This window comes from Rattus rattus, chromosome 5, assembly GCF_011064425.1.
Source record: "Rattus rattus isolate New Zealand chromosome 5, Rrattus_CSIRO_v1, whole genome shotgun sequence".
Classification (NCBI taxonomy): Eukaryota; Metazoa; Chordata; class Mammalia; order Rodentia; family Muridae; genus Rattus; species Rattus rattus.
In genome coordinates, this window is record NC_046158.1 from 45,736,645 (window position 1) to 45,753,545 (window position 16,901).

Consider the following 16,901-nt stretch of genomic DNA (forward strand, 5'->3'; position numbering starts at 1 on the left):
CTCGACCCTCTGAGTGTTTGTAGTTCGGGGACTGGAAGGAGCAGTGTCACCGGGAGCATCTCAGAAATGCAGGGTCTCAGGTCCCTGTCCGGAGCCTCTGGATCAGCATCTACACTACGGCAAGATGCTCAACCAACTGACTGTGAGCTCAAGGTGAGGACTCCTAGCCAAGCACTGTGTCTGGAAGACCTCGATGCACAGCATTTCCCCAGCCTCCCTCATTCACCTCTTAGAAGAGGAGAGCCACAGCCGTGGGAAGAGAATGTAGGGGAAAGTTTATATGTACATAAGGTCACATATTGTGTGACACGGTACGTCCAACGGCAATACAAGTGTAAATGACATGTGACAGTGAACTGCTTAATCCGGTAACTCTCAACTGTGTCCACTGCGTCCAGAAGGCCAAGTAGCTGAGCACGGTCTCACCTCTACGGGATTCAGAATCTTGAAAATGAATGTATAACCACATTCCTGTAAACTGCCCGTCACGAACAGCTGCCCAGCGGAGAGGCCGTGGTCCGGGGAGAGAATCTGTGGTACCGGTTAAAGCACAGAGGTTTACAGCTGCGCTCACTGCTTTCCCATTTGGAAAATGGGACACTGATGAACTGAGGGAAATATCTCATCTCATCAAAGCAATAACGGGGAACACACTGATCTTTTTTTTTTTTTTTTTTTTGATGTTATCTTATATTGCGCTTCCTAGGCAAGCTCTCTACCACTGAGCTAAATCCCCAACCCCTTAAAAGTTTCCCACCTTAGCTCATTTTTAGGTTGGCGTGGGGTCAACCTGTATTCCTCCCCCTTTTTTTTTTTGGTTCTTTTTTTCGGAGCTGGGGACCGAACCCCGGCCTTGCATTTCCTAGGCAAGCGCTCTACCACTGAGCTAAATCCCCAACCCTCACACAGATCTTTTAAGGGACTTGTTGGCCACTGATCTACAACTAGTTATCAAATGCCACCTGCCCTGCTCCAGAGAGAAACAGTCTGTGGAGTGTGGGGGGAAACCAGAATCATCTAAAAACATCACTGTTGCTCCCCCCACCCCCACGCCTCCCACCAGGCCCTGCCTTTCATTTTGCATTTTTCCTTCTTACAAGCAAATGGTGCTCACTGATCTGGTCTGACTTTGCTAGCTGAGGGCCCCATTCATAGGATAGTGACTGAGGCATTCACAGACCAAAACATGATCCTGCGGAATTTCCTGAGTCTGGGCCCTGGAGGGTCATTTGTCAGCTGTTCTGGACAAATGTATGTTCCCCATCGGTGAATGAGAGCGAGGGGCCATCCTGATGGTCTCCGAAACATCAGACAATGACGATTTCACAAGTTTTTCTGACAGCAAAATAAGAGAAGAAACTAGATGGCATGCCTTTATGTTCCTCAAAGGAAGGTTTTAAAATGCGAAAATAAAGGAAACAGAAGGGACGCCTACCCAGACGCGGGCCCTCATCTAGGTAGAGCCTCAATATTCCCACCAACCAGTTTCCTTGCAATGGAAAACTTGAGACTTAATCCAGCTATGCTGAAGGTCCAGGCAGAAGCCAGTTTTCTCCAGTACAAAGATACGCCAATCGATGGTCAACTTCCTACTGAATATGACTCTTACTGTGAATAGAGGAAAACTAAGTTTCCCAACGCATAGAAGGGCTAATTTAAAGATATTCTGACAATGGCAGCCACAGACACAAAACTAGGCTTACTCGCATCCTCCTCCATGCCTGAAATGACCCACTGGTTTGCACGATTTAAAACAGGACCGGAAAGGTCTGTAGTGATTACAGTTAATGAGGAACCACGCAAACGTTTTGATACAAGATAGGTCCTTGGAGATCGTGTTGCCAACTCTCCTTATTTTCCAGCTGAAGGAACTGATCCCTGGTGCAGATGAACGGTCAGAAAGTATAGAGGGGAAGTTCCTGTGGGAGGTTGTGGGGGGGGGGGCTCTGCCACAGGCACTGCAAGCGCAGTCTGAGGAGTTGCGAGAGCAATCTGCTTGCATGACCTTCTGACAGACTGAACTTCACACACAAGTCTGTAACGGCTCAGCAGTCCTCAGATCCCTCGGCGCCAAAGCCTGCTCTGCTGAGCGACCAGCACTGCTCTGAGGTAAATACATGACACGAGGATCATTTCCAAAGCCAGAGTCACGCTTCTGAAGTCACGAGGGTCTGCAGCTGGCCATACCCGAAAAGACAGGCACATGCGTCTTAGATCAAATATTAATACTTATAAATTTCCAATGCAGCATTTATCCGCCCGCAGGTGGCCGTTTGCAGGCGAACCTCTACTGAACTGGCTCCACTATCAGAAGCTTCTACGAAACCACAGCCACCTGTCTTACACCGGAAAGAGACAGACCCTGTGGGAAATGCTGAGAACAGGCCCAGTTGCCACAAGTATTCAAGGAAACAACTGACATCATTTTTGCAAAGTTCTAAGAAGGATTAATTGAGGATAACAAAAGACTCAAAGAATCTGCAGGATTTCAAATCCACAATAAGGAAAACTCTCCCATTTAAAACAACCGCTTGTTCTTAAGAGCATTCATCAGCCGTGGTTGCTCAGTACGCTTAAGCTCTTCTTGCTTTTTATCAGGTTCTCACTGGGCACCAGGAGCCAGCTTGCCAAGCCAAGCAAGCTCTAGATTCAGTGCAGGCTGTGTCTCCAAAGGGTAAGGTGGAAAGGGATAGAGGGAGCCAGCAAACGCTGGCCACTGGCCTCCGCAGGGGCAGGCGAGCGAGGGCAGGCACGACCACACAAACCCGCGTGCACACACACACATAAACCACATGGAGAAAATTAATAAGGTGTAGGACCTATGAGGAAAACGCTGGAGGCTGAGCCTCCACTCACACGTGCACACATGAACACCCTCCTGCTGTAACATGGGTAAATACATACCCCACACGTGTAAATGCAGGTGCACATACTGTCTTACAGTTAAACATGCTGTGCCTATTTCACTTGCACTCTGTCCTTGATGGCACTAAGATGTCCACTGTTCACCACTCTGTCAACTCAGAGGACTGTGTGCAAAGGCTTGATTGATATATGTCAACGAGTCATTTATATATATCATTTATATATGTCAACTGAGCATCTAACGGTCACCTTTTGCCAAGGACAGAACAGACTATAAAAAAACAGAGAAAATAAATGGGAAAAAAATGTACTAATAGCCTTGACTTATTCTTTTGGTCTAAGACTCTAGTTTTGCCCAGATCGCTATAGTTTTTATGATGTATGAAACTTACTGGTGACAGTTAAAGCCCTGAAAAGAAGGAAGGAAAGAACAGAGAAGGAGAAAGAAGGTGGAAAGGGAGAGAGGGAAAGAGACTGAATCCCATCTACTTGCCTGATGCTCAGCCCCGCCCCCACCCGGCCCTCACCCCTCCCCACCCCCACCCTCCCCCATCCCACGCAGTTCAGTGTACACAGCTGAGGAAGGACTGCGGCAGGAAGCAGAGCGGGGGCCCTCTTCCTTGCTGGATTCGCCCTGTAAGCTTCCTTGAGTTACTGCCGGAGCTAATCCGAGCAGCTGCCAAGGGGGAGAAGCTGCTCACTGTCTGTCCCAGGTGCCTCTTGGTACAGCTGGAATAGCAAACCAAGTCTCCAGAGCTGATCACATCCTAGGCTCATGCGAGAGGTTTCCCCAGATATTATCATCTATCAAAGTCCCCCAAGCCAAGAGGTCACATCAACTAACTTACTCTCCTTATTAACCAAAAAAAGAAAGAAAAAAAAAAGAAAAAGAAGAAAGATAAAAGAAAGAAAAAGAGAGAGAGAGAGAAGAAGAAGAAGAAGAAGAAGAAGAAGAAGAAGAAGAAGAAGAAGAAGAAGAAGAAGAAGAAGAAGAAGAAGAAGAAGAAGAAGAAGAAGAAGAAGAAGAAGAAGAAGAAGAAGAAAGGAACTGGTCTGAGATTTTTCTATAATTGGTCAAACCATAATCTATATGATTGTGAACTATCCCTGAATCCCAAAACAAGTATTTCGGTTGACTACAAAGCAGCTCATATCTATCAAGGCTCCTAATTCATCTACGGACTCTATTTTCTAGGCATGCACAATGTCCCCTGTCATTTGTTTCCTTCTCTGATTTCATTAACTATTTAATCCATAGTTACCCAGGGCAAAGCATACCCAAAACTGAGGTCAAACTTCTTTTTCCATTAAGAAACTACCTTCGGTGAGGCGCACTGGCCCGCCTGCTACAATCCCTGTACTCAGGAGGTGGAAACAAGATTCTGAGTTCAAGAACAACCTGTCTCTAAACAAAAACCTACTTTCAGCTTTAGAGGGAAATGTGCGTGTGTGTGTGTGTGTGTGTGTGTGTGTGTGTGTGTGTGTGTGTGTGTGTGTGCATGTGTGTGTGTGTGTGTATGCGTGTGCGTGTGCGTGTGTGTAGGTATTTTAAATACCTCTGCCCTGCTGTGTTGGTATACGAGCGTCTTCAGTTAATATATCAACTACAGCCATGTCTTATATCACCGACAGGCTCCTTGATTTGCAGGAGACAGGGCATCCAGCATGTATTCCAGTCAGATCACAGTCACCGAATCTTCCTGAACCCCTCCCTCCTGTCAGCCACTCCCGGTGAAGGCGAAGTATTGATAAACACATGGAGTTTCTACCTTTGGGAGCTACCTGGTTTGGAAGGCAGAGGAAGAAAGAGGGCCCCAGTTTCCACAGTACCACAGGCTGGATAGATCAAGTGAGGCGGTGTAGAAACCATGTTCAAAGTTCTCAGGGCTCAATCAAGTGAGGCTGGGTTAGTGAAGGGGGGGATGGAGGAGGGTTTCACAGGAGTGGTTCCCAGAAACAGAGGTGTAGGGTAGATGGTGTTAGGAGAGTGAAGAGGGTCCAGGAGCACGTGTGGAGGAGACACAACCACAGGCAGGCCCCTCTGCACAGTCATGGGGGTGGGGGGCAACTGTAGGCCAGGAAGTGACCCCGGGCAGTACACAGTGGACTCTCCCTCAGTTGAGAATGGGAAATGATGGGGCAAACAAAGGGGAACAGCAAAGGAACAGGGTAGGAGGTCAGTCAGAACGCACAGAGCCCTGCCCTTTAACCACTTCCTTGTCATCTTGCAACACTGCAAAATAGTAAAGCCCTGCCCCCTTCCACTAGCCCGGGGACGGCCGCCTGCAAAATGGAACGTTTTAATCGCGCTCTGGTGTTTTCTTATTGAAGATATGTACAGATTATGTGGTTATGGGGCCAGATCGAGCGAAACCAGATTCCAATTAGGCTTCCCAGTGAGTGTCAGAGCCCATGCTCTGGCCATGGTGGGCCAATAAATACGACACAGACACAATTACTCACTGAGATTCACTTGCTTTCAGAGAGTGCCCATACCCACCGAAGGCTGCTTCCGGGACAGATCGAGTTTCCACATTACCTTGCTGCAACACCTAGTGAACCTCCAGCGGCATCCATCAATGTCCAAGGGACACCAATCCCACACACTCCCCACACACTCTTCCCCTGAGAATAATACCAATGCCTGTGGGGGACAAGAGTGAGGTCGAACCCTGTCCGAACCCTGAAACTCTCATCTTGAAACCTGAATGTTCAGTGCCTGCATGCTCTGGGTTAAGGAGCCCCTACCACCATCGCTGGGGTAGTCACATCGCCTGGTGGCCAAATTACAGGTTAAGCTTTCTCTCTCCCCATAAGGACCCGTCTGGCAGGCACCCGGAATTCCTCTTCATGTAAACAAAGCATTCCCAGCACCTCAGTCCCAGCCAATAGCGTACATTCACCCCCAAACCCTATGCACTCCAAGAGGATTATACACAGCCCTTATAACCCTTGAATTAAGGAGGGCTATGACACAGAAACTATCTCGGAGAAGGCATCTTTCTTCCCCCAGCACGCAAAACCACAAGAACCTGCCTACCCACCCGACCTGGATAAGCCTCTTCCCTTTGATTTCCGGCCTGGCGTGTGACGGTGACTGAACACCGGGAGGGCAGAAGTGGAACCATCATGCAATGCACTGAAAAGAAGTTTCCTTGAGAACCTCGAGGACTGTTTTTGTCGGGAAGATTTCAGTGTTCAGAAACCCACCATGGGTCTAAGGATGAAGGGAACATCCTCTCCCTCCCAGCAAGCAAAGCATAAGGAAGTCAAACAGGCTCTTACGTTAAGGCTGGCATGAGGGGAACTTTCCAGTATCCTCTGCTGCTTAGCCCGGTAGGACTCAATTTCTCTGTTACAGAAGGTCTAGAGATGGAAATGAACCTTCCCGGACATAAGCACAGTTGGTGTCCATAAGTCTACACAAACTTTCCACCAAGGAACTCAATGGAGGGGGAAATCTGTTTGGCAATGCTCAGAGGGCTAGGAATCCGACACCAAAACACCAGTGCATCTCATCTGATATAGTCCTGCTCCGTGGAACAGAACGGTTCTCTCAGAGCTCTGCAGTGAAGGATGTGTCCTCACACCTCAAGGCACGTCTTTAAACAGCATCGCTTTACAGCCTCCTTCCTACAGTCACGTATCCCCACCACGAGAGCCCACCACAAGCTGCACTCAAGGAGTCCCAGTGGTAATGAGTTCCTACCATGAGTTTACAGGGGACACAGAGACACCCAGACCATGGTGGCCACAATTCCTAAATGGCAAAGAACGTGCATGCACAAGCACAACATCTGTCTGTCTGTCTGTCTGTCTGTCTGTCTGTCTCTCTCTCTCTCTCTCTCTCTCTCTCTCTCTCTCCATATATATATCTCACTATGCATCTAGAAAGGTCTTCGGAAATCAAGTTTTAAGGCCGGTGATGGTGACATAGCACATGTCTGTAATCCCAGCACGAGAGGCTGAAGTAGCAAGAGAGCTGTGAGTTCCAGACCAGCCTGGGTTGCACAGACTCTACCGGGGCGCGACAGTAAGACTTTGTTGGGAAAAAAAAAAAAAAAACACTGTATCAGATTTTTAAATCCGCATTTTTACACTACAGTAAGGATAGGGCGACTTAAAAAGAATCTTAGAATGAATAGGTTTGCAGCTGACCACCCCAAAGTGACCTACCTGTTCACTATTCATTTGTTTGCTTAAAATTCTGTCTCTCATGAACTCTGGACAAACAGGCTTAGTCACGTGCCAGACACTGAGCTTTCCGTGACAATATGACAAAGCATCAAATTAGTAAATAAATGCCGTGCCGTGGGAAGAGCACAACTTTCAAACAACCACTCGCCCTTCTATCACATAGTGTGGTAAAAACCTATCTGGTTTATTTCCTAAGACACCCAGCCCACCTTTACTGCGACAGAGTCACTCACACACAGGCTTTCCAAGGGCAGCATAGAAGGAGGAAAGCCTTTTATTCAATCCCGAGGGGACTACCATCCCTGGTTTTTGATCGTGACATAAAAACTGACTTTTACATATATGGGGCGGGGGCTCTGTGTAGCCCTGGCTGTCCTGGAACTTGCTCTGTAGACCAGGCTGGCCTTGAACTCACAGAGTTCTGGCTTCCTCTGCCACTCCAGGTGTGTACCACCACCAGGCGGCAACTTTTATCAATCTTAAGACTGTGTGTGTTGGGGGTGGGGCTGGAGAGATGGTTCAGTGTTTAATAGCAAAGGAGACAACTCAGTTCCCAGCTTCACTTCCCAGAACTAGCGGGACAGCTCACAACTCTGTAAGTCCAACTGCAGGGGACAGACACACGGCAGGCAGAACGACAATGCACATAAAATAAAAATAAATAATTAAAAAGATAAGGGCTGGAGAGCTGGCTTAGCAGTTAAGAGCACTGACTGCTCTTCCATCCCAGAGGTCCCAGGTTAAATTCCCAGCAACCACATGGTGGCTCCTAACTATCTATAATGGGATCTGGTGCCCTCTTCTGCTGTGTCTGAAGAGAGCGACGGTGTAGTCATATACATTAAATATATAATCTTTAAAAGGAAAAAGGATAAGAAAACTTACAGTCTTCTAAGGGATAATGATAAAGCATGACGTGATAAAATAAGCTGAAACAAATCGACACATTGGGGTTGGACATTATAGATAAATAGACGGGAAGTCACGCAAGGGAAGGCATAAGAAACAGAGACACACTTGTTTGCAGTCATGAATCTCATAAAAACACGGAACGAAAACCTTAGTGATAATTTTAAAGACAGACAGACAGACAGACACACACACACACACACACACACACACACACGGGGGGGGCAGGAAGAAGGAGAGGGGAGTGGTGTCACTTCTGAGCCTAAATCTACACCAAAGAATACCATGGACACCTTCTGTTTTTAAATCGTACTTGCATTTCAACTTGGAAGGGCCAAGGAGGAAGATGTTGGGCACATATGTTGCCTGACCCAAAGTGGATTTACACAAAATTAGAAGAAAGCTGGTGGCTGCTCAGTTTCGGTCTAAACCTGAAATCATTTACGTCTGTATGCAGTGGGTTCATCCTGGAAAGCCCCCAGGTGGGCTGGACTAGCCCCAGAGTCAGAAGGCCAGGATGTGCAGTTGGACTTCAAAGCTTACCCTACGTTTGATCCGGCTGGCTTTCTTCTCACTCTGTGTGCCTTTGTTTCCGTATGTAATGTGAACTACCATGGGTACCTTCCCCAGGGTCTATTACTGCCCACGAGCTGACCTCACACACCAGAAACACACAGTACACGCTGGTTACTGATCTCACGTCCAGAGTCACTAGGACACACGTGTGCTTCCTGAAGAGTTACACAGTGTAAGCAGAACTAAACCTATTTATTCGCCATACTTTCCAGGCATATCATGAAGACAGGGCTTCCCAAGACCTAGCCTGGCCCCTTATCTTCCCTTGGGTAACAAAATATTCTGAAAGGACTGGTTTATCTACAAGACAGAATGAATGGCCTCTTTGCATAAAGAACACACAATGTGTCTATCTTCAAAGAAACAAGAATGAGACTCCTCTTCCAAGAGTCGTCCTGAGGATGTGCAGAAACATAGGACAGCTCTGCTCCACTACACTGAGGATCTCTGCTCTTGTTCATCGTACCCAGCTGCCTGCCTCATCGCCACACCAAAGGTGACGGCCAAGAACCCAAAGCCCAGTTCTGAGGTCCGTAGGCCCCAGCTTCTATTTAGCCAGTGCCTGCCCGACAGGCAGGGTAATCTGCAGTGAAATGGCGAGAGCAGCACCACCTGGCACCCTGGCAGCACAGGACTGCCTGTTAAAACAATGACCTCATGGTAGTGTTTTACCTCCAGTTTTTAAAAGGCATACATTCTGCATAAATACAACACTGCGCTCAGTTCAGAGAACAGGGAGGAAATGAAATTTAGGGATAATTCTAGAGAGCTGTAGCTCCAAAGGTGTAGGAATTGTGGATTAAATGCCTGTTGCCCCAGACATGTAGGGTAGGGCAGACCTGTTGGAGGAGTTACTATGTAGAAAGCCTAGCAGGAAACAAGGAAGAACTGTAACAAGCCCTCACCGTGTGCCAGGCACACACAGAGCACAGCCCTTCAGGTCCCAGTCCAGCTGATCCTCAGAGCCACCAAGCACAGGTTCTTTCTACAGGCGTCCCCCTGAACCCAGCAGCCGCCCCCGCCCCCACCCGGGGCCACAGCGCTCCCCACAGCCACTCATGGTAAAGAAAGAACCCTAAGGTCTGAGAGAAAGAGAAGTACAGGGAACCTCACCTCAGAGGATCCCAGTTGAGAGAAAGAGAAGGACAGTGTGTTCCAGACACCCAGGAAAGAGCTCAGATCTCCAGTCTGACAAGAATAATGGGATGAGGTGACTGGCAGGGTACCAAGTGCCAGAACAAAGCAGGCCTTGACCTGTCTTTGCATTTCAAAGGCACCTGACGGCTATTCTGACCCTCTACTGAGAGGACTGCTCATCCCCAAACAAGGGAAGTCAGTCTCCTTCTCTAACAGCTTAACTCAAGATTAATAGTGAGTTTTCTTCCAAATTCTACACTTAATAACCTTACCTTTTTGTAACTCACAAAGTCTCTCAGAGCTGAATCTCTTTCGAGACGAATCTGACATACACATGACCTCCAGGCAGCGCAAGTGTGGTCCTGCTGGCTGCAGTAATGTTAGGGAGGAGGGTAACACTAGTAACCATAGCAATAGCGTCTGTTGATGGCTATATAGTATACCTACTGTGTGCCAGCAATGGTAAAAAGCAGTATTTTCTTTACTCTCTGCTAACGGAAATGAGTCCTAAATGAGTCCTTTGGTAACTTACCCAAAGCCACAAAGCCTGGGGGTTTCAGCCAGCTGATAGTCTGCACTGGCTGAGGAGACTGCTTGTGACTGGACTGTTGTGCCTGTCACTTCCTGAACTGAAGTCGTTTTCCAAACTAGCCTTTGGGATTCTAAGGAAAACCCTCCTACCCCCAGGGCTGACAAACTGCACATAGGCATGAGTTGCTAGCTTACAGGCGGCAAGAACAAAGGCATACGGTTCCCTATGAACAACAAAGGCCACGAAAACCAATGAGGAAGGAGGGAGGGAGAAGGAACCATGGAAGGATGGAAAGCCCTGGGGCCAAGTCAGTGTGCGGAGGCTCCTTCCTCCTGCTGCCACCTTGGAAATCCTCTGAGGATGGGGGTCCAGAAGGTAGCTTGGTTGGTAAAAATGGCCACTGCATAAGCACGAGGACCTCAGTTTGATCCTAAAACCCAGGTTAAAAAGGCAAATATGTTGGGGCTTCTCGCTTGTAACCCCAGCTCTGAGTAGGCAAAGACAAGCAGATTCTTGGGACTCACTGGCCAATCAGCCTAACGTACTTGTCCCAGACCAATGAGAATCCTGTCTTTAAAAAAAAAAAAAAAATTAAAAATAAAAACCAAAGTGGAGTACCTGAGGAACTAAACCTCTGTTCTACAACATGTATAAACACAGAGAGAGATATGTACACACATGTACATGCACACACTTGTACATACACACATACTCTCTCACACATGGGCACACGTGCACACACATAGACACACTTTCACATAGACACACACAGAGACACATACAGACACACACACACATAGAGAAATAACTGAAAACACCCCAGTTTGCTGGCCGTGCATTACTGACTTTCCTAGGCCACTGCATGTGTTTTATAAGGTCAGCCACATGTGTAGTTTAAAGTGGTGAAAGGGGATGTGACTGTCTAACCCTGTGTGACTGGTAACTCCCTGGACCCATGCACTCAGGCAGAACCATCCTCTTGGTTTGCTCCTCTTCTTGCACAGAAGGCCTGCCTCTTTCCTGCCTGTCACCTCGTCTCATTCACCTAACCAGTGGTGACTTTTCCGTTCTCCCTCAGGACCTGTGGGAATTCCATAATATAAATACCCTATGTCTACTACACTTGAGGCACTAGGGGTGCATCTCCGCTTTTGCTTTCACAAACAAATCCTCCAACAAATTATCTGGGCATGGTGGTACATGCCTATAATCCCAGTAGCTGGGAGGCAGGGGCAGTGTGACAGTCATGAGTTCAAGTCTAGGCTACACCCCCTTCCATAAAAAAAAATCTCCAACAAACTTGGGCCTCTAATGCTCTACACATACATGGGGATAGCTAGAGGGCAGATTCCTAGCAGAGCCATAACTGTGTGCTAATAAATGATTAACAGCGCCCTCCCAGAAAGACGTGCTGCACACTCCAGAGATGCACAAACTCCCACCGTGGCTGACCAGAGACAGTTACCATGGTGTCACTGGCTGTGGAGTGGGGTGCATGGGCGTGCCTTCCATAAGCCACCTCATACCTCGCTTGGTTGCAGAGACAAGGGCAAACTGCACCTCTAGTTGTGAGAGATAGGCTAGATTTAACTCCACTGTGGAAGGGACTCTTTGCACTGGACCAACAACATGCTGGCCTTTGCTTTGTGGTGGAATCCCAGTACACGTTTATGCTGAGTTTCTCTATCTGTGATGCTGAGAGTTTATTTTCCTTTACACAGAACTACACTTCCACTGCATGCTCCTTTGGCTGCTTTTGTCCACTACCCATTTAATTGGCTGCCCTAAGTGTTTCACATATTTATTAATTACAACCGCCCTACGTGCAGGGTATAGGTCCAGGTCTCACGGGACAAGAACACTGTCAATAGGCAAGGGAAAATTACGTGTGCAAGGTCTCTGTACAGATGTATTTCTTTACGATTAAAGAAAAATATGCATCGGGACCAGCAGGATGGTTCGGTGACTAAAGGTCCGTGCACTGCCAACATGACAACCCAAATGTGACCTCCAGAAACCACATAAGGTGGAAAGAGAGAACCACAGAGCCTGACTCTCACACATGTGCAGTGCCGTGAAGATACTCACAAACAAGATTTAAAATTGACTAAAGCTTTGAAGTCGTAAAGATCTTAGCTGCTATTTTCTACAATCCTTTCCGACATTTTAACAGAAATGTTCACGTGGAGGGGAAGCTGCAAAATGGCCCGTTGTCCACCTAGAACACTCTGCGGCTCCCAGGGTCTACTGGATTCACAGACACCTGGTTCCCTTTTATTATTATGCCATCCTATCTGTGTGGGCATTTTGCTTGCACGTGTGTTCATGTGTACCTGGTGCCCATGAAGGTCAGAAGAAGGCATTTAACCTCATAGCTGTGAGTCACCACATAGGTGCCAGTGCCAGTCCTCTAGAAGAGGACTCGGGGCTCTTAGGCATCGACCCATCTCTCCAGGGCCAACCATCTGAGTCTTACTTATGGTGCAGCAGCTGCCAAGGAAACCACATCTCGCAGTCGGGGAAAGTGTGCATAAAGGACACAACGGCATGACCTAAGTAACACACAGAGTATACTTAAGACTTAACTGGGCTTAACTGGTGCACACGGTTGCTTCTAGATGTCTTAAACCAATTGCAACGCTTGGCCAAATCTACCTTCTCTGTGAGAATCACTTCTATTACATGTTGTCTAAGAGAAAACAGGTTTGATATGAGAAACAAAAACTTCATTTGCAACTCTAAAAAACGTCTTCTCTCAGCCAGGCGTGGTGGAATATGCCTTCAATCCCAGCACATGGGAGGCAGACACAGGCGGAACTCTGTGAATTTGACACCAGCCTGGTCTACAGTGCAACTCCAGGACAACCAGGACTTACTACACTGAAAAACCATGTCTTGAAAAAAAAAAATCAAAGAAAAAAGTCTTCTCTCCTTTAAAAGAGAAATCAAAAGTTGCTCTTTCCTTATAAAATTACAGAGGCCAAGGTCAGTGTCCCACTTGCCCTGCTGTCCACCCTCACCTGAGGGTCCACAGAGAGCACGAGGGGCAAACAGAATCAGAGCTGGCCACAGTTGAAGTGCTGAGGCTGGCTTGCATTCGACCTCAGCACCCTGATATTTTGAAGTTTAGCCTTTCTGTTAGAGTTTGTTCTCTGCTGAACTGCTCTATGTCTTTTCTTTTAATTCTTTTAGAAACATTTCTTTCGTTTATGTGTATGAGAGTTTTGCCAGCGTGTACGTCTGTGCCCCCCATGTGTGCATGAAGCCCATGGAGGACAGACTGGGCTCCCCAGAACTAGTCATAGACTGTTCTGAGGCACCGTTGGATGCTGGAAAGGAAACCTGCACACTATGCAGGACACCCAGAGCTCCTCAACTCCAAGCCATCTCCACAGACCTGGACTCACTGCTTTCTAATAACGCTAGATATCCACGTTATGTCGAAGCAGACTTTGGTCTAGAATTAGGTGCTGTGGTTGATTTTTGTTAAATAATTAGGGATGGTCAAAGAACTACACTGGCATACAGGATTCTTCCCACAACTCCAAATGAAGTCAACCAAGCTGACTCAGTAGCGGGAGACAGACCAGCACTCTCCCCGACAGAAGCTGCATCGATTCTCACCAAGGACAGCTAATACTGCATTTCTGGGAGACGGAGGCTGTACGCTGAGAAATGGCAACAACTACAGGGAAAGGCTGTCCCGCCAAAACCACCACCACACAGGATAGCAATGGCTGAAAGTGTGGCGGACCCGCAAGGAACTGGGGCAAAATGTGAGAAAATATGGATGTGCCTACCTTCTGGTCCAAGCCTTTCAGGATATTCTTATTACTACAAACAACAAAATGGCAGGAGCCAAGAATGAGGCATGCTCAGCGGATGTGGTCATTCAATAACATACAGAAACATAAGGCTGGAAACTCACATAAATTTCAAACTTAATCAAGAACAATTTTCCAAAGGACTTTTCTTGCAGGTATATAAGGGAGAAGCTATTCAGGTAAATATAAGAAAATTGAAAGCCAGATCATTATAGAAAGGTTCTGTGCTAAAACAGCATTATTTATCTGGAGAAAGACAGTGATTCACCCAGGCTTCGGTCCCAGGCATCCTGTAAAGGTTATGTCCCTTAGAGAAGGACAGCCCGGATATACTCTTAAAAGACACTACATACATTTACCCATTTCATGAAAGGCAGCCTCCTCCCCTTACAACACGAGAGTCCTGCAAACAGAGGAAGATGCTCGTCTGCTGCACCCTTACCTGCTATTTGTACTGATCCATCCTCACCCAGAAGAATATTGCCAGCTTTCAAATCCCTGTTGGGGGGGGAAGCAGAGAATGAATTATAAAGCACAAGCTAGATATGAGACTGACACACGCAGGAAGATTTCAACACGCAGCACGCAAGCCTGACACAACCACTGTTTAGTGACTGTTGAAGTCACCTTGCAGATTTTTAAAGTTGCGAGCGCGTACTGTCATTTTATACTTTGCTCCCGAGGCACACTTAAGATTTTAATAACAAATATTTTATGGGAAGCCATTATCTGCATTTAATTAAATCACCACCGAGCAGACTATTTTATATGTTTCGGAATTACTGATTATCCTTAAAGCCACATGACTGCCATATTTATGAAGAATTAAATCCCTGTGTAAGCAGAACTATTCTGCTTCCACTCTGAGTTGCCTGTGGCACATTTCCAAATAGTCTCTCAGCCCATTTAAAGTGAATTTAATTCATTACCAATTTCCCCTATGGGTGATACCAAGGCTAAATGTTAATAATGACATTCTACGTGGTACCTCTTCACTATATGGAAGCTCTATGGAGCAATTTTAATATTTAAAAAAGTGACAATTAAGAAATGAGTATTAAAAAACGGTGATACAGACCACGAAATACACAGCTCTCGCATGCTTCAGGGTTGAAGGATGTTAATTAGTAAGTGCTGCCTACTTATGACATTCTGAAGGGTTGGAGTGACACCACTGCTTTTGAAATATCCCATGCTCATATTCTGTTGGTTCCTCCATTTTAAAACTTAGCGCTCTGTGTTTCAGAAGAGGAAAGCAGGACTGCTTCCTTCCTCTCATCCAGGTCCAAAACCGGTACCGTAACCTGTAACAGCCCCACCTTCCTTAGGAAGAGGGATATGCCATCCCGCTCAAGCAAGTTCACCCCAAGAGTAATTATGTTAACTAGTTTCTTAATGAGCCCACACAGCGCTTGCTGCATTTTGCTCTACTTCAGTCTAACCACATAAACCAGCCCCAAGGATACCAAGACAATGCATCCAAGTTTATTCTCTGGAGGTTTGTTTTACTTCTAAATAATACACGAGCCCACCTGCAGGATTTACCTCCTTGGGATCTTCATAAACTAGAGCTATATACATTATGGAGAGCAGACTGGGAAGACACCATACCTATGGATCTGACCATTTCTATGCAGATAGTCTAATCCTTCCAAAACCTCCTTAAGGATTGTTGCGATTATTGCCTCTTCCAGGACACCATTCTTATGCTCTCCCCGATTGACGATGTATTTGATGATATCCAACATGGAACCTGAGTGGACAGACAGAGTACTGCAGAGATGAGTTTTCATAAGCATGTCCATTCTGTTTTAGAGTAAGAACCCCCTACTATTACAGCCTAGATGTGACCATCAAAACTAGAATCCATTTACTCAATTTCGATACTCCCAAGGAATAATAACAATGGAATGCCATGCCTAAGGCCGGAAACACTGTATCTACTAATAAGCTGGGAATAATACTTTCAGTGTGCGGTTGACAAGGCTTCTCATTAAGAGTCAGGAATTAGAGCTCTATTGAGATAGCTTGGCAGTGAAGACTGATGCCTGCTTTTCCAGACATCCCTGGTTCAAATCCCACACCTACCTTTCATTGGGTGGCTCACCACCAAGTGCCTCTAATTCCAACTACACAGGATCCAGCACCCTCTTCTGCCCTCTGCAGACACATAGGAGCACGTGCATGCACGCGCGCGCGCGTGCGCACACACACACACACACACACACACACACACACACACACACACACACACACAGTGGTTCTTTCCCCTAGAAAAATATTGACAACAACAAAGGGCCTAGAATGAGCCGGTCCCCAGCACACTTTAAAAACTTCAAGTTGCTGTGAGATGTCTGAGCAGGTAAGGGCCCTCGCCACCAAGTTCGACAACCTGATTTTGTTCCTCCGAGACTCGAGTGGGGCAAAGAAAGAAGTGATGACTGCAAGGTCTCCTGACCTCCACAGGCAGGCCTGTGGCACGGGTATCAGACTCCTCACCACACACAGTAATGACAGAAATAATAATAAATAAAGCTTAAAAAGCTGTCTGGGGTCCCCAGGAGCACAGGGGGAGCAGAAATGGAAGAGTGTGTGGAGTCCAGGAGTTCAGAAACAGCTTCAACAACAGAGTTTGAAAAACAGCTATGATATCAATCTATCTACTAAAAGGATATAAAAAAACATTTAAAAAATTTTTTTAAAGAAAACAAGTGAAGTCACTAACCAAAGCTGTTTGAGGGGAGAAAAAGACAGCAGAGAAGTAAGAGAAGCAGTAACAGCCATTCCTGTCACCTACATCGAAGATAAGGCAGGGCGGGCAGAGAGCCTCCACACCGCTGCCCCGACCCCAGGGCTCTTTT

General features: G+C 46.8%; 1 protein-coding gene across 1 annotated transcript in view; it reads right to left on the reverse strand.

Moving 5' to 3' along the window:
* The window catches only part of Stk39 (serine/threonine kinase 39), a 259,896-nt gene that overhangs the window by 167,188 nt on the left and 75,807 nt on the right, over positions 1-16,901 (reverse strand). Inside the window, 2 exon segments of the mRNA XM_032903422.1 lie at positions 14,483-14,538; positions 15,652-15,793. Coding sequence (XP_032759313.1) covers positions 14,483-14,538; positions 15,652-15,793 — 198 coding nt within the window.